The 18,655-nt window shown below is 39.1% G+C and overlaps 1 protein-coding gene across 4 annotated transcripts in view; it reads left to right on the top strand.

The window, feature by feature from the left end:
- sgcd (sarcoglycan, delta (dystrophin-associated glycoprotein)) overlaps positions 1–18,655 on the top strand; it is a 173,430-nt gene that overhangs the window by 66,340 nt on the left and 88,435 nt on the right. Inside the window, exon 1 of one of the 4 annotated variants that reach the window (XM_058415612.1) lies at positions 15,444–15,833. The exons of the other annotated variants lie outside the window; for them this stretch is intronic. Coding sequence (XP_058271595.1) covers positions 15,831–15,833 — 3 coding nt within the window. The 5' untranslated portion in view covers positions 15,444–15,830. Of the gene's footprint in view, positions 1–15,443; positions 15,834–18,655 lie in introns of those variants that run through there. 4 annotated transcript variants of the gene reach the window in all.

Here is an 18,655-nt window from a genome sequence, read left to right as displayed (position 1 = left end):
GACGACGGAGCTGAAAAGCTTTCTGTGGTAGAGCTCTTCATCTCACGCTTCTTTATGGTTGAAATTTTTGTTTTAGTTTTTCCCCTGAGGGACATTAAGGTGTGTGTTAAGCTTCATTACTGATTGTATTGTGGACCGACATAACATTTAAAGAAAAAAACAAAACAAAACTGCTTGTTTAATAGCTTCTGCTTTCACAAATACTTTTCAGATCAATACACAGAGCGTTTTCTGACATGTGTGCAATATGGCTGAGGCTTAATTGAAGTTTCGAGAGTGTGAACGGAGGCAATTACTGAAGATATGTTAGAGACAGAGTTTTGTTTTACAAGCGAATCCCAGGTGAAATGCACCCGCAAAAGCTTGCACTGGCCTCGACTCGCCTGTGTATTTGCTCAGATAAGCCAATAACACCGGATAAGAGGTCAGACGTATGGAAAACGCGGCCTAATGTGTACATGATGAGACTAACTGTGACACTTTCCCACTCCCTGTTGAGCTCGGAATGATTTTTCTTGGCACTTTTCAGACGTGCCAGCGGGTGAAAGCAGACTTGATGGAAGTCGGAATGTTTTTGAGCTCCATGGCCCTGAAACGATGTTCCAACTGTCAGCATCAGTCCAAGCATGGATCTGGAGCCACAGCACCACAGAGTCAGTCAAGATACAACTAATGAGGCCACCAGAGAGACAGCAAAAAAAAAAAAGAAAAAAGTTTGACACAGACATTCCGGTCTAGCAGTCGACTGAGCTTACCTAAGCGATGCTCAGCCATTAGGATCCTTCCGACTTCAGTGTGAAGGGTCATCGTTTGATCTCTTCTTGTCTCGAGTCTCTTCGGATCCCTGAACCAGCCCTGAATATTCCTTCCTCTGATCCGTGTACAAGCTTTCGGGAAACATCACAGCCAAAAGAAATTAGCTGCTGCAGCCGTTAGTGAAGCTGTTTGTGAGATGACAGCTTGACTGCTTTTTAGGAGAGCTCAGGAGGAGAGCTCAAGACTCCTGAAGCGCTGGTGCGAGCTAGCGTTACTGTATGTAGGTAAAGGAATCACGTTTAAGTAGTCACAGAGGCGACAGTTAAAATGTTCCATGGTGAGGATTTCACTAGCATGTAGTCATATACAACAGTTTTGAGAAAGAAAGAGAAAAAAACAAAACATGCCCAAACCTGTGGCACCATAAAACAGAGAGAGACAGACAGAGAGAGAGAGAGTTAGAGAAAGAGAGAGATTCAAATTGTTTAAATGAATGGATGATGGTTGAAAGTCCATGCTTCTTGGTCAGGGAGTGGTAGGGTTTTTTTTAAAGCGCCTTAAAAATAGCGTCTTAGCTGTGATATGATTTTGTATATTGGCGTCACTGCTTCTGAAACAGGAAGCTGGACTGCTTGACTGGGGGGATAATGTAGCTTAGTGTTGTGTTGTGACTATGGTGTATGGTCCACTAAGCTGCCACTGCTAAGCCCATGAGCAAGGCCCTTAACCCTCAATTGCTCAGTTGTATAAAATGAGATAAAACGTAAGTCGCTCTGGATAACGATGTTTGGCAAATGCCAGAAATGTAAAGGATGTCTGACTAATACAACAGCCAATAGAATTCAAGATGTGCCACACACATGCCCCGCCCAATTCAAAACAAACTGTGTGCCGATTACTGACTCCTTTGAGCCCTTGTTGGTAAAAAATAAATAAATAAATAAAAACACCTCATTTTGTCTGACTGCTACCTCGTACAAACGCTATCGCAAACGAATGACCTTTTTTTTTTCCACCTCTTGTGCCAATGTAAATGTATACGTATATGTTTCTAGAGAGCGTTAAATTGAACAGAGATGATGATTTGCACATTTCTCACATTTGCACATGCTGTTTTTCCCAGCAGTCCGAAAACAAGCCAAGCTCAAGTGTTGTGTCAGTGTCTGTTCAACTAGAGGGCTGAGATATAATTCTCTGAAATTTCAATTACAAATACATCCGGGTTTCATCCATCTGTTGTATCTGTAGCATTTGTACAGAGACAGAATAAGGCCACAGTTGCATGCGTTTGGAGTTAACAGAGGGATTTGTCCGCTCTCGTTGGCGTAGGTTAAATTTGTTTACAAAAACCTAGGTAGTTCGGTAGATTTCTAGAGACAACGAGCCAGACACGGATTCAGAGAAGTGTGATTTTAAGACCATCGCTGGAACCCAGCAGTGGATTAACTAGCAATTTGACCTTTACGCAAAATCTGTGATGCATCCACTCAACCTCTGTGTCTCAAGATTAAGCATTTGAATAGGCTCTAAGGTCAAGCTATCTATTGTGTGCCTGCCAGGCTTGAGCCGAATCCTACAGGGAGGCAGCGGGGTTCACACAAAAAACAGACGCCAGTTCTCCGCAAGATGTTTTTATTTTTTTTTGGAGCCTGTTCTCTAAGGATCCCACTGGTGGAAAAGCTCCAGCATTTTTCCTCTACAACCACGGTACAGGGTGAAACAGAGTCTAAAGCCAGGTTTATGATACAAGCAAACAAAACAAAAAAATCTCTCATACTTTTTGTTTTATGATGAGTTATGGGTTTTGTTTGAAAAGGTGGTGCAGAAGCTAGGGAGTTCCACAGATCAGCAGTTACAGATGGTTTAGATGAACTGCATGAATCTGAAAGCTTTAGAGTTCGATTGTTCTGTTCTCCTTTGTGATCGTGTTGTAATTTTGCTCAGCGGAAACAACAAAGGCGTACAACGAGGAACAGGAATCTCTGTTCTGTTAAAGCAAAACGATGCATGGCGCTTGGGGTCTATTCTAATGGGGTATAATGAACATTGATTAAGGTTCCTGCAGAGTTTTTACGACCTTTTTTAAGAGCATTAGTGAGATCAGACTCTGATGTTGGGGAGACTCCATTTCCAGTTCATCCCAAAGGTGTTCAGTGGGGTTGAGTCAGAGTCAGGGCTCTGTGCAGGACACTCCAGTTCTTCCACTTTCTCCAACCTTCACCTCCACGCCATTGTCATGCTGGAACAGGGTTTGGGAATCTTAGGGACGGCTGGTGAAATGAAAGTGCAAAGCTACAGCGTATAAAGACGGATCTTTACGGTTGTGTGTTTCAAACTTTGTGGCAGCAGTTTGAGGAAGAAGGATGGTTAGAGGTGCACATACTTTTGCCCATATAGCGTCTCTCTACAACTCCATTTTATCTTCTTTTCTCATCTTCCAACAATGAAACTGAAAAAGTTCAATTCTTATAAAGATAATAAAGATCTTATCGCTCACCCAGAATTGAATTCTAAAGCGCAGGTTTATACTTAACAGCACAAAGAAAAAGAGCGAGACATTTAAGACATTTTCAAGAACTTCAATTTCAAATGATTTAAGACCACGGAGAGATTTAATTGGATGAACATGTTAGCATAATTTTTAACTCGCCTTGACAAACTGTCAGACGTCTTAGCCGTTTCCCGTCAAGTGGAATGATCTCAAGCGACGTTATCAAACCGCCTTTAATCACATGAGTCAGAATAGATTTGGTCCAAAACACCATTTCATCATTACAGGTTGTGATTCTACAGAAACACAAGATGCTTAAAATAAACCTGAACTGAAGCCACGCTTGTAAACAATGAGGTGTGCGTCATGCTTAGCCAAAAATATGAGGTCAGCTTTCAGTAAAAGGGAATGAAGAAGCTGTTTATGTTCCACCAGCTGCTCATTCAATGGCTCTAAATTGAACTTCCAGAATGGCTGCACCACCCTGTAAATCCATCACAGTGTTCCAGTCCAGAAGAACCAATAGATAGAAAGATCTCACGAACGATCTTCTGTTTATTGTGGTGACAATAAGCAGCGATAACTGAAGCCCTGAGGGAAAAAAAGAAGAAGGATACAGCAGCTGAAAGCAGTGATAGCATTTCATGTAGTGATGAAGTGAAAATTATTTATTGACCAAACGCCCAGTGGTCTGTAAATCATGCAAGAATTCAGAGTAGGGTTGTGATTTTGAATTGCAGACAGCTACGAGTAATAGATGGGCGTGAGAAAGCGTTCCCTGTGATGAAAAAGATAAGTGGAAGGCGTCGAAAATACAAAACTGAAATCCATCGATTTTTTTCTCCACCTGATTGCTTTTTGTTGTAGCCCAGAAGTGTTCGATGTAGCAGAAGATGAGGCCAAGGAGGAGAGAAGGGCTGAGGGAGAGATTTGTAAATTCTAGGGAGTTGGATCATGGATGAGCCGACAGGTGCCAGAGCTTCCATAGAAATCACAAGGAAAATTGTATTAGCGCTATAATCGTCCTTGAGGAGGGTTTCTGCTGCTGTTCATCCCATCATTTTGTCGCCTAGAGACCAGATTTACGCACCTCGCCAAATAAAAACTGAAGTAATCTCAGCAGCTCCATGTATATCATGGAGGGATTATGACAGCACACGTATCAAATACGGCTTTCTGGAAGCTTCTGGAGCTGATGAAAATGGACGGCTTGCACTACGATATGTCGCACCTTGTAATAACTATAGAAGCAACATTTAGTCCGTTTGCATACCGTGACCTTGTTGTGCTGATGTAACATCCTAAAGGGTCTTACACACGTGAAATGTTTCCCTGTGTGAGTGTAAACTCAGCTAAACAGAATCCTGGGGTTGTGTAGTCGGAGGTTACACACTGCTGCTACTTTCTCCGGGGTTAACACTGAATCCTGACATTTCACACTCTACATTCCTAAACCCTGGACTTCTTTTTCTTATTTGCATCTCAACAGTCCTGATTGGATAAATCCACTTAAAATAATGGCTTGTCTCACGCTTTCACATCAGTAAGAAAAAAACTTCAGGTCTATGGCTCTGCACCTGAGCAGATTCTGTTATCTTTAGCTTTATCCTCTTTTTTGCTCTTTTCAAGTTTGTCGTCTAGGTGACCAGCCGTTCGTTCGTCAATATCCAACTTGCGCTAATTTTTCAGCGTGGCGTATTTCCCCCTTGATACGGCATGCACTTCCGTATTGTTGGGTGTTTTTCTGCCTGACTCTATCTACCGAGCCGTTTTTTGTTCAGTTTTGTTCAGATACGTCCTGGTGTTCACCAGATACGAGGCTGTAGAGCTATTCGCTATCTGACTGATGTCTGTTGCTAAGCAACAAGCCGTAACATTTCAACACCGCATGGTTTCACGCTGGACAGGTTCGCCAGTACAACTCTAACCAATTATGGTAACTCCAGCTGACACTCTTGACCAATCCTTTCTACTCTTCTTCTTCTTATTATTATTATTTGATAATAATTATTTTAATGAACTTGATTATCACTGTTTTTTTAAAAGAATCTAATGTACTCATTCCCACTCAGGCATATTTCTAAGGTCCAGCAGATCTGGGTTTAAGCTGTCTGGTCTTGCAGCAGACGTAATATTGATCGCAAACATTTACAATTTTGTCATACATTGTCCTGAGTTATTGCTTATAGCCTATAATCTGGACATTTATAACTGCATGACTACTATTAATTACATCTGCCACACTACATTATCCTTAATGCCCTTGTCCGTAATAGGTGTATGTATATATATATATATATATATATATATATATATATATATATATATATACATATATCTTTCTGACAACTCGTCAGGAAGACAGCTGAGTAGGTCGTCTTTCACGCACGTTTCAGCACACACAAGTGCGCTGCCACCGAGTCTTATCGCCATCACGAGTTAGAAGATTGGACCTAATCATTCTTACGAGGACGGACCTTTTATGCATACTAAAGCATGGACATTAAAGATTCAGTGTGCTGATTAAAGTTAAGTCCTGCTCAGCCAGCACAAAGACCTTCCGGTACAAATCTTACTTACGGATCCTGCAGTGTCACATCTGAGCATCCAGAGAATAAACTCTTCTTAGCAGATTAGTCAAACACTACGCATGTGACATACAGTATAATGTTATTAGACAGACAGTTTAACTCTGTGTCTTGAATATCATTTTTATAAATAAAAATATTGAACTGGAGTCCAAGCGGAGGTTTTACTCCCAGAGTTCTAGATTATTCCGAATGAACAGAGGCTCTCATGCTAATGGCATACCGTATGTATGCAGAAGAGGGCAGATTGTGCTTTTTTCCGTGTGATGCAGCGGTTTGAAAAGATGCAGCTGGATTCACGTGGTCCAGAGGAAGCATGTGTTAGACTACAAAGTCGGCTAGTGGGAAGGATTTGACCACCAATTTGTGTAAGAAATAAATGAAGGGAAAAGTCTTGGGGTTATCTCTAACATCAGTTAGGATTAACACAACAGATACAGATAGAGTCACCGCAAAAAAAACTATCCTAAGCCTTTATATCTCATCAAGACCTCTAGGGTCAAAACCAGCATCTAAGGGTAATGGGGCATTTTCTGTGTTTGTTTCTAAATCGCTTGCCCCCCTTCAGTCGTGGGTTTTTAATCTCAGCTGAAGACACATCTGGATACTTTTGCTTCTGAATTGAGGACAGCTTGAAAACTGGAGATATTTCTTATATTGAGATATTGATGCATATGCAGTGTATTTGTGTTAAGGTATGTGGATGGTGCTTCCCATTTTTATGGAAGCTCTAAGAGGCTGTGCATTATTATATATTTATTTCATTTATGTTTACTGATAATAACTGAATTTTCTCGTGCGCTCGACATCACAATTTCTGGCGATAATCAGAACATTTTGCGGATATTTCTGATGTGCATCTTGGTGTATGTGCCTCCTTCTCAAGTGTCCGAGACTTATGTGGAAGATGTCAATCACTGACATGCGAATGCGATCATACAGGATGCTGCTTTATTGGGCTTTTGCTGCATCTAGTATATGCTCTTATGCCGCATACACAGAAAACTTAAGTCATGTTGAGATCTCGAAAAGATTAAGCCATGATCATGAGAACAGAAGAAAGAAAAATAATAATAATAATAATAATCCATGGCCTATTGGATTTCGGTGAGGAAAAAACAAAAAATGCGAAGGCGAAATATGCAAAAATGTTTTTTATCTAAGTAAGAGCATTACAGTTATTATTATGACATCATAATTATTTGGAATGCCTAATGACGCATATTTTCATGCAACTGGACACTCAAACATGTTTGAAGCCAGCAGCACTAGGTTTAAGCAGCATGCAGTCAGCTGAATAGCTGAAATCTGATGTGATACTTCAGCGATGGAACTGTTGATACACTGCACACAGAACACAGGACTGAATAAAACATCTGGCTTTCACGGGATTCGAACTCGAGCATCATAACTTTTAGCAAGGTTGTAGATGTCACTCTGATATCGTAGAGAGCCGTGACGAGGCGACGGTGCTAACCAGAGCCTGGGGCGATGTGTAAACGGAGATGGCAGCTAGCCTAAGAGATACCCTGGCAGCTGGACCGCAAGGAGCTTGGTGAGACTTTTAGTGGTGAAAAAATGACCAATAGCATCAGTGCTTGTGTCTGTTTCATTTCTGCAAAAGCATGTTCCTGTCTTTCCCATCCGAAGCGTGCTATATGAAACCCCCTGCTAGCGAAAAAGTTTGACTGGAAAAGTTTCTGCACACACGTTCCCCTCCGTAATCTTTTCCCGCATCCCTCAAAACTCATAATCAGCATCAAGTCGAGTTTGTCAAACCTTCCACAGGTACTATCTGAGTTTTTTTCGTCAGCGTAGTAATGTTTTGTCAGCAAAATAACTGCATGTCAGTCTCGCAGGCAGTGATTAAAGTTATCAGATGAAAATGCGGGTGTCGCTTAGCCCTGTGCCGTGTAATCCGCTGCCTTTAACGTCCGCTCCAGAGCCAAAAGCTCACAATCTTTCTTTCACTCCAATCAAGCGTTGATTGTCCTAAAGTGTGATGCGGCGTAATTACGAGAACGTTTCGAGAGGCTGGGTGGAATTCTGTAGTGCTGCGTTTGTGCAGATTACGGAGGATAGGATGTGTCATAGAGTGAAGAGAATGATGGATAAACAGACGGAGAAATCAGATGAATAGAACTGCGGGAAACTGTTTTGGATAATATACAGAAATCACGTAACTAGGTCATGAAGCGGAGGAACGATCATCTGACTTCTTACTTTGTTTGAATGTACAGTATGTGCAAATCTTCTTCAGATTATATGATTATCCATCCATCCATTTTCTATACCCGCTTTATTCCTAATTAGGGTCAAGGGGAACTGCTGGAGCCTATCCCAGCACACATTGGGCGAAAGGCAGGGGTACATCCTGGACAGGTCACCAGTCCATCACAGGGCCACACATATAGACAGACAACCACACACACACACACACACACTCCTAGGGGCAATTTAGAATTACCAATCAACCTAATGTACATGTTTTTGGACTGTAGGAGGAAACCGGAGTACTTGAAGTAAACCCACGCAAACACGGGGAGAACATGCAAACCCAGGATTCGAACCCAGGACCTTCTTGCTGTGAGGCAAAAGTGCTAACCTCTAAGCCACCATGCTGCCCATTATAAGGTTATTACATTATAATTATTAAACTAAATATACACAGATGGGGGTAATTCAGGTGAGAGCACAAGGGAGCTGAACTCTTTCACCTCTCGCTTCATGGCAAGCTGAGCTTCATTTTTTTTGTTGTTGTTGGTGAAATCCATTTATCTAGCCATCCTTCATCTAAAGGTCATTTCATATCCAACGCAGTTCACTAACATTTTTAGATGGGTGTTTACAGTTTAAAAAGCCTTTCAATGCATGATGGCTCTAATATTTTTCCATTTGCACTTACAGTTTGAAGTGATCTCTAAAGAAATCATTACATAAACCTAGACTTTGTGCAAACTTAAAAATAAAAAACACAGTAAACAATTTAATCATGCAGAAATGATAAGCTAAAAAAAAAAAAAAAAGACAGAAAAACAATAATTACATCTCAGGTGTATAAGAAGAGGTGTGATATTTCAGGCTGAGAAGGTGCTGCTTAGTGGCAGTGGCAAGAAGTAATGTGCAGTAAAACGAACAAACAAACAAACAAGAGTATACTTTTTTTTAATAAAATCCTTACATTCAATGTTCCATGTGCTCGACATTTTCTCGATGGATTTCATTTTCGAACGCAATTTCTGGAAAAAAGAAACAAAAACCGAACAGCAACAATCATCACCGTTAACATCATTTGTAGAGATGTAATTTAGTAATAACATAATAATCAGTTAAGCAAGGTACGATAAAGACACTACTTTTATTTTCATGGTCTATAAATGTTTGTTTTTTCTTCGCTAATGTTTTCCCAGAACTTCTTCAAATAATAGCATGACATTCATGATGTTCAGTTAACACAAGCTCCTGTCTTCAACATATTGGATAGGAGGGACAGCTCCTCGCTGGATTCTTAGCGATAAGCCCGTATTGAGCCGATGACATTTGAAGGCGGATTTGATTTGCGCACCTTGGCTGTTTACTGAGGCCTCTGTCTTCTGCATTTGCATCGTACCTCACCGAGCGAGCAAACATTTATATAGAACTTCCTGTGGGGCAAAGTAAACACAAACAAGCTGGGACTAGCATACTGAGATGTTCTGGAGCGTGTATTGGAGTTTTGTGGCAATAGAGCAATGCATGTAATCAGGAATAATGCAGTTAACGTCCACATCAGACATCAAACATTGAACATCCACATCGTAGATGCTGCGGCTGGGGTGCGCTGGCGTATTTTAGTAGGAAATAAAATCTCTAGAGAGTGGTGTGAAAAACAAAAAACATCCACAGACACTGTTCCATAGTGACGTTAACTCAGATAACCGCTCTTTACGGCAGTGCTGAGCTGAAAAGCATCTGATTAACCGAGTTGTCCAGTGTTTATCATCAGCCTTCAGAAAACCAGGACGTAAAATTGGTGTAATTATAAAACACAAACATGTCTGGATTTTATCAACCTCTAAAATACCCCTCAAACACATCTACACAACTCCTAGCCTCCAAATACTCACTGAGCGACAGCTGACTAGAATATAGACGAGCTTTTTTTAGCTGCTGTCACTCATAATGTAGTTGCAAGTTATATGCCCTGTCTGAGACACACTGTGTGTGTGCGTGTGTGTGTGTGTGTGAGGGAGAGAGTAAGACTGAAACACACATTGAGTTCACAAAGGATGCATGGACGAGACTGATGAGCCTATTGCACATGAAGACAGTAAGATTAAGTGACAGAGTATGTGTGTGTGTGTGTGTGCACATGTGCACGTTCCTTCCATCCCCAGAGCATTGTCACAAACCCTTCTGCCCTCCCTCTGCCCTCGCCTCAAACAATCAAGTCCACACACAAAAAGGCCCTTTCATTTCCGAACAGTTAAATAGTTACAGTGCCGAGGCAGATGAGAGCATTCTTCATCCTCTCGCTCCTCCGTCTCCTCACGAGGGTTCGCCGACACAGTCAGCTCTGTTTCACCGTGCCGGGACCGTCGTCTTGATCTCCATCATTTGCAGCTCAGGGAGAACAATCACTGCCTCTCTCTCTCTGTTTCACACACACTCTCTCATTCTTTCTCGCTCGCTACAGAAAAGCAGCTTTGCATAATGGCAGCCTGTTTTGCGGCAGTGCTTTGCGTCTAAAAGGAGGTGTGGGAGGACTGATTGATAAGGTGGCAGACATTTTGATTAACAAATGCTAATCACAGTCGCTCTCTGCAGAGCCATTTCGGTCGGATGGTTGTTCGCGTGAAATGGCTTGAGTGTGTGTTCGGAAAGTTGATTCTCGGTGCTACCTTTTTTAATATATATAAAAAAATAAAAAAAAATAAAAAAACTAAAGAGCGTAGAGTTCATAGGCCAGATAGCACATCATGTGACAAGACATGACATAAACCTACATTGCTTATTCTAACGGATATGTAGATCATTTTTGTCTATTTTTATTTCCCCCTGAAATGATACTGACACCTGAAATGCCGTGACAGCTTTATCTGACAATTTTTACACACTTATATTTCTGTTCTTTCTGTTTAATTTAACTTATTGTACTCTATATTTAAGGTTTTCTTCTTACTTCTCGGAATTTGTCCAGCACATCCCACAGATGCTCGATTGGATTGATATCTGGGGAATTTGGAAGCCAAGTCAACACCTCAAACTCGTTGTTTTGATCATCAAACCATTCCTGAACCATTTTTGCTTCGTGGCACGGTGCATTATCCTGCTGAAAGAGGACACAGCCATCAGGGAATACTGTTTCCATGAGAGGGTGTACATGGTCAGCAACAATATTTAGGTAGGTGATATGTGTCAAAGTAACATCCACATGGTTGGCAGGATCCAAGGATTCCCAGTAGAACATTGCCCAAAGCATGACACTGCCTATGCTGGCTTGCCTTCTTTCTGTAGTGCCTCTTGGTGCCATGTTTTCCAAAGGTAAGCGACACACATGCACCCAGCCATCCACGTGATGTAAAAGAAAAAGTGATTCATCAGAAGAGGCCACCTTCTTTCACTGCTCCGTAGTCCAGATCTGACTATGCAGTCCCATGAACAACAAACTGTGATGCACTGTGTATTCTGACACCTTTCTATCAGAACCAGCATTAACATCTTCAGCAATTTGAGAAACAGTAGCTTGTCTGTTGGTTTGGACCACAAGGGCCAGCCTTCGCTCCACACGTGCATCAATGAGCCTTGGCCATCCATGATCTTGTTGTCTGTTTACCACTGTTCCTTCCTTGGACCACTTTTGATAGATACTGACCACTGCAGACCGGGAACACCCCAAAAGAGCTGCAGTTTTGGAGATGCTCTGGCCCAGTCATCTAGCCATCACAATTTGGCCCTTGTCAAACTTGCTCAAATCCTTACGCTTGCCCATTTTTCCTGCTTTGGCAGTTGCCAGTACTTGCCTGACTGCATTGTGCCAAGTGTAAAGGTGGGTGGTGGGGGGATTATGGTGTGGGGTTGTTTTTCAGGGGTGGGCTTATTTTCAGTAAAGGGAACTCTTTATGCTGCAGCATACCAAGACATTTTGGACAATTTTATGCTCCCAACCTAGTGGGAACAGTTTGGGGATGACCCCTTCCTGTTCCAATATGACTGCACACCAGGTCCATAAAGACATGGATGAGTGAGTTTGGTGTGGAGGAACTTGACTGGCCTGCACAGAGTCCTGACCTCAACCCAACAGAACACCTTTGGGATGAATTAGAGCGGGGACTGGGAGCCAGACCTTCTCGTCCAACATCAGTGCCTGACCTCACAAATGCGCTTCTAGAGGAATGGTCAAAAATTCCAATAAACACACTCCTAAACCTTGTGGAAAAGAGTTGAAGCTGTTATATATCTCTATTGCACCTCAAAACTTAAAGTTATCTCTTCTTGACCTATGTAGTTAGTTCTTGATATATTTTTTCTAACTTGTGTGTTTATGCCCGCTTGACACCGGTTGATGTAGCATATGATGGCATACTACTTGTCTTGTAGCTGTGTTTTTCAGCATTAGATTTATATCCCCAGCGGCCTGTCTTGCTCTATTGTATAAATAATGTTGTATATAATAAAATGAAAGCTTTAAATAAAACCTCCAGCCTTCGAGCGAGCACAGAGCCTGCAGTAGAGATCTCAAGCGCTAGAGCTCCACTCTGTATCTGTTTAGAGTACGTGATAAATACTTTTCCGATACATTCTCCTTGTGTCGTCAGTTTCATGTGCGCGACTTCAATTTCCTGTGGAGAAATACATCACCATACGTTCTGTGTATTTTGCCCAGTATCTGCTGTTTTAAAATGTCAGCTCAAAGCTCTCACAGGACCTAATAACTTCTTTTATGCTGAATCAATACTCTGATGCCTAACCGTCTTGTGAGAGATTTGGTGGTTATGAAATATTCGGGGGATTTTGCTGTCTCAATACAGTCTGCTTTAGGATATATGGGTCATGCTGCGTTTTGCACACACACACACACACACACACATACACTCACACACACACTCTAACTGCAACTACTTTATACAATTTACTTTTGTTTAATTTTAATGAAATTGAATAAACTTGATTGGTTTGATGAATGTAACGCTCCAGGCTTCTTATTCACTTCGTTAGCTGATTAGCAGCGCAAGCTAACCGTGCTAGTTATATCTACAGTACAGAAGCAGAGAAAGTTGTATGATTGAATTAGCTATTAGCGGAATAGCAGCACAAGCTGTATTACCTAAGTACACTACGAGCACCAGAGGTTTCATATTTATGTTTCATACATAGCTATTAGCAGCGCAAGCTAACTGCATTCACCAGGTACAGTACACCCACAAGAGGCAGAGAAAGTTATATGATTTAAATGTTTCATATTAGCTATTAGTGGATTAGCAGCGCAAGCTAACTGCATTAGCTAGGTACAGTACACCCACCACAGGCAAAGAAATTTGTTTTTATTTAGATTTCTTATTAGCTAAAAGCAGCACAAACTAACTAGCTATGTGCAGTACACTCACCAGGGAAGGACAGCGTTGTTTCAGATTAGCATCGAGAGCTAGCTGAAATTAGCTCACCACCAATAGGCAACTTCATATACATATATATCCCTATACCCTCTTCTAACTACTTATATCTTCTTCTAAGACATATTAATAGCGCACTAATCAGTGAGAAAATTGTTCCAGGTGTTATATTAGCTATTAGCAGATTAGCAGCACAAGCTAACTGTTCTAGCAATTGTACTAGCCATTTTGTATTTCAGCAACAATTTCTGTTTTACTTGGGTGTACATTTGCGATTATAGGATGGAAAAAAAATCCATCAATGTCCATTAAGTCTTAAGTTTAGGCCGTGCATTTTGTCAGGAAAGGATTCTTTCGTGTTCCTACTGGTTGAATTCGAAACTTAATGATCCCAGGAAACAGTAGAACCATGAATACGGCACTTTCTCTGTTCTGCTCTTACTTTCTTCTTCAAATTTATAACCAGCCTTCTAACAAGACCTACAAAACCTGCAGGAAGTCAAACAGCATGGCTGGTTCTTCTTATTCCTAATTCATCTGACCAAAGAGAAGAGGGAGAGCAAGAGAGAGAGAGAGAGAGGCTTTTGTTCAACAGCTTCATGCCTTTTTAAAAGCAGCATTCAGTACTTAGCATCAAACTTAAAAAAAGGAGGTAAAGAAAGAGTGAAACAGCTTTACATTAGCATGTGAGATGAAGCTGTAACCGCATGCTGTACGCATCTGCCGCATTGTGAAGGAAATTTGAAACTGTTATGCTGTTATGTAAAACCACGTTGTTTGGAAAAATGCTAAAAATGGAGGATGGAAAAAAAAGAATACAGAATGCATTCAGACCGAACTGAACTCCGAACTTAAAACACAGGAATCACTTGGATGCAGCTCAGGCTTGTGAAAAGATGCATTCAGAGCTTTACATAAATTATTACAAAAAAAAAAAGAAAAATCTGAACAATTTATTTCCTCCTTCAACAAGGTTACATGAAAAAAGTGGAAAGCTAGGATATATTATTTTTTAATACAATATTATTTAATACTATAATATTTTTTTTTTTTTTTACCATCGATTACATTTTTAACTAGTACATTTTTTTTTAACTAACACATCATGATTTTTGAAGTGTTTTTTTTAACTGTCTCCAGCTGTTACAAAACCCTGACACTAGAGACTCCTTCAATAAATACAGCAAGAACGTAATCATTTTACCCAAACTCAATTTACAGAGATTTTTTTTTTTTCGCGAACGTTACGACCAAAAATCTTTGCAGCGTTTTATCAGATTTCTTGTTACAACTTGCAAAAAAAATTTTTTCAATCTCCTCTGAATATCATATTTCTGTTATTGTGAAAACATCACTTCAGCACATTAATAAATATCCATGTGTAATTTTTATCTGATTAAATTAACATTTAAAACGGAAAAATATTTATTTTTGTTTGAACCGTTTTGTAAAGAGAAAGCGTCAGTAATGGGAATGCACCGAGGCATCAGTCCATAAAATCAGTACAGAGAATTCCCTGTGTAAATTCCACACACACACACACACGTTTGCTTACTGAAGAACTTCTACTGATGTGTTTATTAAGCTACTTACACTTAACCCAATTCACGACTTTGCATCTCGTATTATTGTTTCACACACACAGACACGCAAACACACACACACATTCCAGGTGCTTTCTGTTAATGTTGTACCTTAATATATTTCACGACTTCACACTTTCATGAAGAGAAAGAAGCTCTATAGGAAGAAAAAAAGGCTTTGTGGCTATTTCCCTCTACAGGCATATTAATAGAAGGGGGAGTGTGTGTTTTTTTTTTTTGGTACCTTTTACCCAAATGACTCATAAACACACACACACAGAGCCAGGGGTCACCAAAAGATCATCTCCCTCCCCTTTCTGGCTTCTCCACATGTGTGTCCCATATGTATATATATATATATATCTCTCTCTGACCAGGCAACAGGGGGTGTAACTCACACTGTAGCAGAGCGGTGCAGAATTCAGCCACTGCTTTTTTCTCTCTCTCTCTCTCTCTCTCTCTCTCTTTTCTTTCTTTCTTTCTCTCTTTCACATGGTGGCAAGGCTTGATCGCTTCTACTCCATACGGAAATAACGGCCGGTGCGTGCAGAGTCCAGGGAATTCCTCCAGGCACGGGGCAGGGACTTGGCCAGACAGTCTGTTATTGGAAAAGTTGGAGTTCTAGTTGGAGAGGGGGAGTTTAGAGTGACTGCATGGAAAGAGAAAGAGAGTGAAAGAGAAAAACGAGTGAGAAAGAAAAAGAGAGAGAGAGAGAGAGAGAGAGGCCTCATGCTGAGATTTAGAGGAGTCAGTCTTGTTTTATCTAACTGACACACCCTGACCGCCTGGGCAGCCGGACCGGGAACTACACTGGAGTAGGATGGTAAGTTCCTGAACCCTGGACTTTTGGGTGTTGTTTTTATTTTGCTGGAACATGTCAGTTGACAGGAAGTCAACATGGCTACCTCATTGTCTCGTAGCCCGGGAGAGATCTATTTTTTGCTCTTTCTGGTAGTTGTAGTAGCTGCACCACATTGGATGTCTCTTGCTGAGTGCTTGGTTTATTTTAGGTCATGATCTTGGAGGAGTGATATTTATTTGAAGCCAAAGGAAAAACACTGTGCCAAAAGTTCTGACAAAAGGTTTCGTCCCCTCCTCCACTTCACGTCCTTTTGCTTTCTGTTCAGACGGCTGACGTTCCTCTGCATTTGGTTGCAATTACTCTAGCCCTTTGGCGGCCGTGTTGCTATAAATAATTAAGGACAGAGCTTGCTGAGAACAGATTACAGTACGCTGACCGTTAGCCGGTGATCTGCCTCCTGTGAAAAACTGGTAGACGCCAGTAAAACCTCCGACTCGTGATATTTCAGAAATTTTAGTGCTTTAAATTACTCAGGATAGGAAAGGAGAGGAAGAGGACGTCCAAGGATTCGGGTTTCCATCCTGTCTGTCTGTCTGTCTGTTGCTACCGTCTCAGAAGCAGACGTCTGTGCACATGAACGCAGCCTCAGATCGATTTCCAGAGCCGTTCATTTTCTCCTGTGCTGAAGTGAGGAGAAACTTCTCAAACTACATTTCAAAGAAAAAGAAAAAAAATCCACCCAAACTATTCTCGGTTCCTTTTTTCATCATGTTCTCCACTCAGGGTCTGGCTTCCTGAGGCTACACAGTATTTATTCTCCTTTCCTCGCATGTTTCCTAAAATGCTCTTCTTTTCTGACTGGAGTTTTTTTTTTTACTTGGCATGTCTGAGGTTTCTGAGCAGAATACAGAGGTAGGAAACCTTGGTGAGTTACACCACATGCTTTCAACAACACCACCCTCCCCCTCATGTTTACAACCAGGCGTGCCATGGGGGGGGTGGGGGGCTACTGCTGCTGCTGCTGCTTTCACCAACACAAATACAACAGCACACAAGTGGAGCGGGAAAAAAAAATTTGGAATCATTTGGAAACGCATAATGCTGGATGTTGTGGAGGCGTTAAAAGATTTAAAACATCTTAATTTATCCTAGAACAGGAGTATAATTATATAAGAATAAAAAGGAGGACGAGAAGAAGCTCTTGGTGACATGCAAAGAACTGCCGGATTTAAGTAAACATGAAAATAGAAAAGGAAAAGTATTAAAACTTAAAACGTTTCTTTACGTTATAAGTTTCATGTTTAGGATCATGTGAAAGAAAGCTTTACACATCTATACACAAAGAAATCCATGTAAGTAGACAAAGTCAACAAGTGAAATAATCCTAAATCTGTACTGACACACTGCCTGCAGTGCCTAAACTAATATTATATTATATTATATTATATTATATTATATTATATTATATTATATTATATTATATTATATTATAGATTAGATTAGATAAAATCAGTCTTGTCTGCTTTTTGCTAATTACTGAGAATTTGAAATCAAAATTGTTGCATTTATTGTTGTTGCAGTTCCTGTGTTTGACCACTAGGATAATATAATATAATATAATATAATATAATATAATATAATATAATATAATATAATATAATATAATATATTATATTATATTATATTATATTATATTATATTATATTATATTATATTATATTATAGATTAGATTAGATAAAATCAGTCTTGTCTGCTTTTTGCTAATTACTGAGAATTTGAAATCAAAATTGTTGCATTTATTGTTGTTGCAGTTCCTGTGTTTGACCACTAGGATAATATAATATAACATAATATAATATAATATAATATAATATAATATAATATAATATAATATAATATAATATAATATATTATATTATATTATATTATATTATATTATATTATAGATTAGATTAGATTAGATAAAATCAGTCTTGTCTGCTTTTTGCTAATTACTGAGAATTTGAAATCAAAATTGTTGCATTTATTGTTGTTGCAGTTCCTGTGTTTGACCACTAGGATAATATAATATAATATAATATAATATAATATAATATAATATAATATAATATAATATAATATAATATAATATATTATATTATATTATATTATATTATATTATATTATATTATATTATATTATATTATAGATTAGATTAGATAAAATCAGTCTTGTCTGCTTTTTGCTAATTACTGAGAATTTGAAATCAAAATTGTTGCATTTATTGTTGTTGCAGTTCCTGTGTTTGACCACTAGGATAATATAATATAATATAATATAATATAATATAATATAATATAATATAATATAATATAATATAATATAATATAATATAATATAATATATTATATTATATTATATTATATTATATTATAGATTAGATTAGATTAGATAAAATCAGTCTTGTCTGCTTTTTGCTAATTACTGAGAATTTGAAATCAAAATTGTTGCATTTATTGTTGTTGCAGTTCCTGTGTTTGACCACTAGGATAATATAATATAATATAATATAATATAATATAATATAATATAATATAATATAATATAATATAATATAATATAATATATTATATTATATTATATTATATTATATTATAGATTAGATTAGATTAGATAAAATCAGTCTTGTCTGCTTTTTGCTAATTACTGAGAATTTGAAATCAAAATTGTTGCATTTATTGTTGTTGCAGTTCCTGTGTTTGACCACTAGGATAATATAATATAATATAATATAATATAATATAATATAATATAATATAATATAATATAATATAATATAATATAATATAATATAATATAATAT

This window comes from Hemibagrus wyckioides, linkage group LG18 (assembly GCF_019097595.1).
Source record: "Hemibagrus wyckioides isolate EC202008001 linkage group LG18, SWU_Hwy_1.0, whole genome shotgun sequence".
Taxonomy (NCBI): domain Eukaryota; kingdom Metazoa; phylum Chordata; class Actinopteri; order Siluriformes; family Bagridae; genus Hemibagrus; species Hemibagrus wyckioides.
This window is presented reverse-complemented; position numbering and strand designations above follow the sequence as displayed.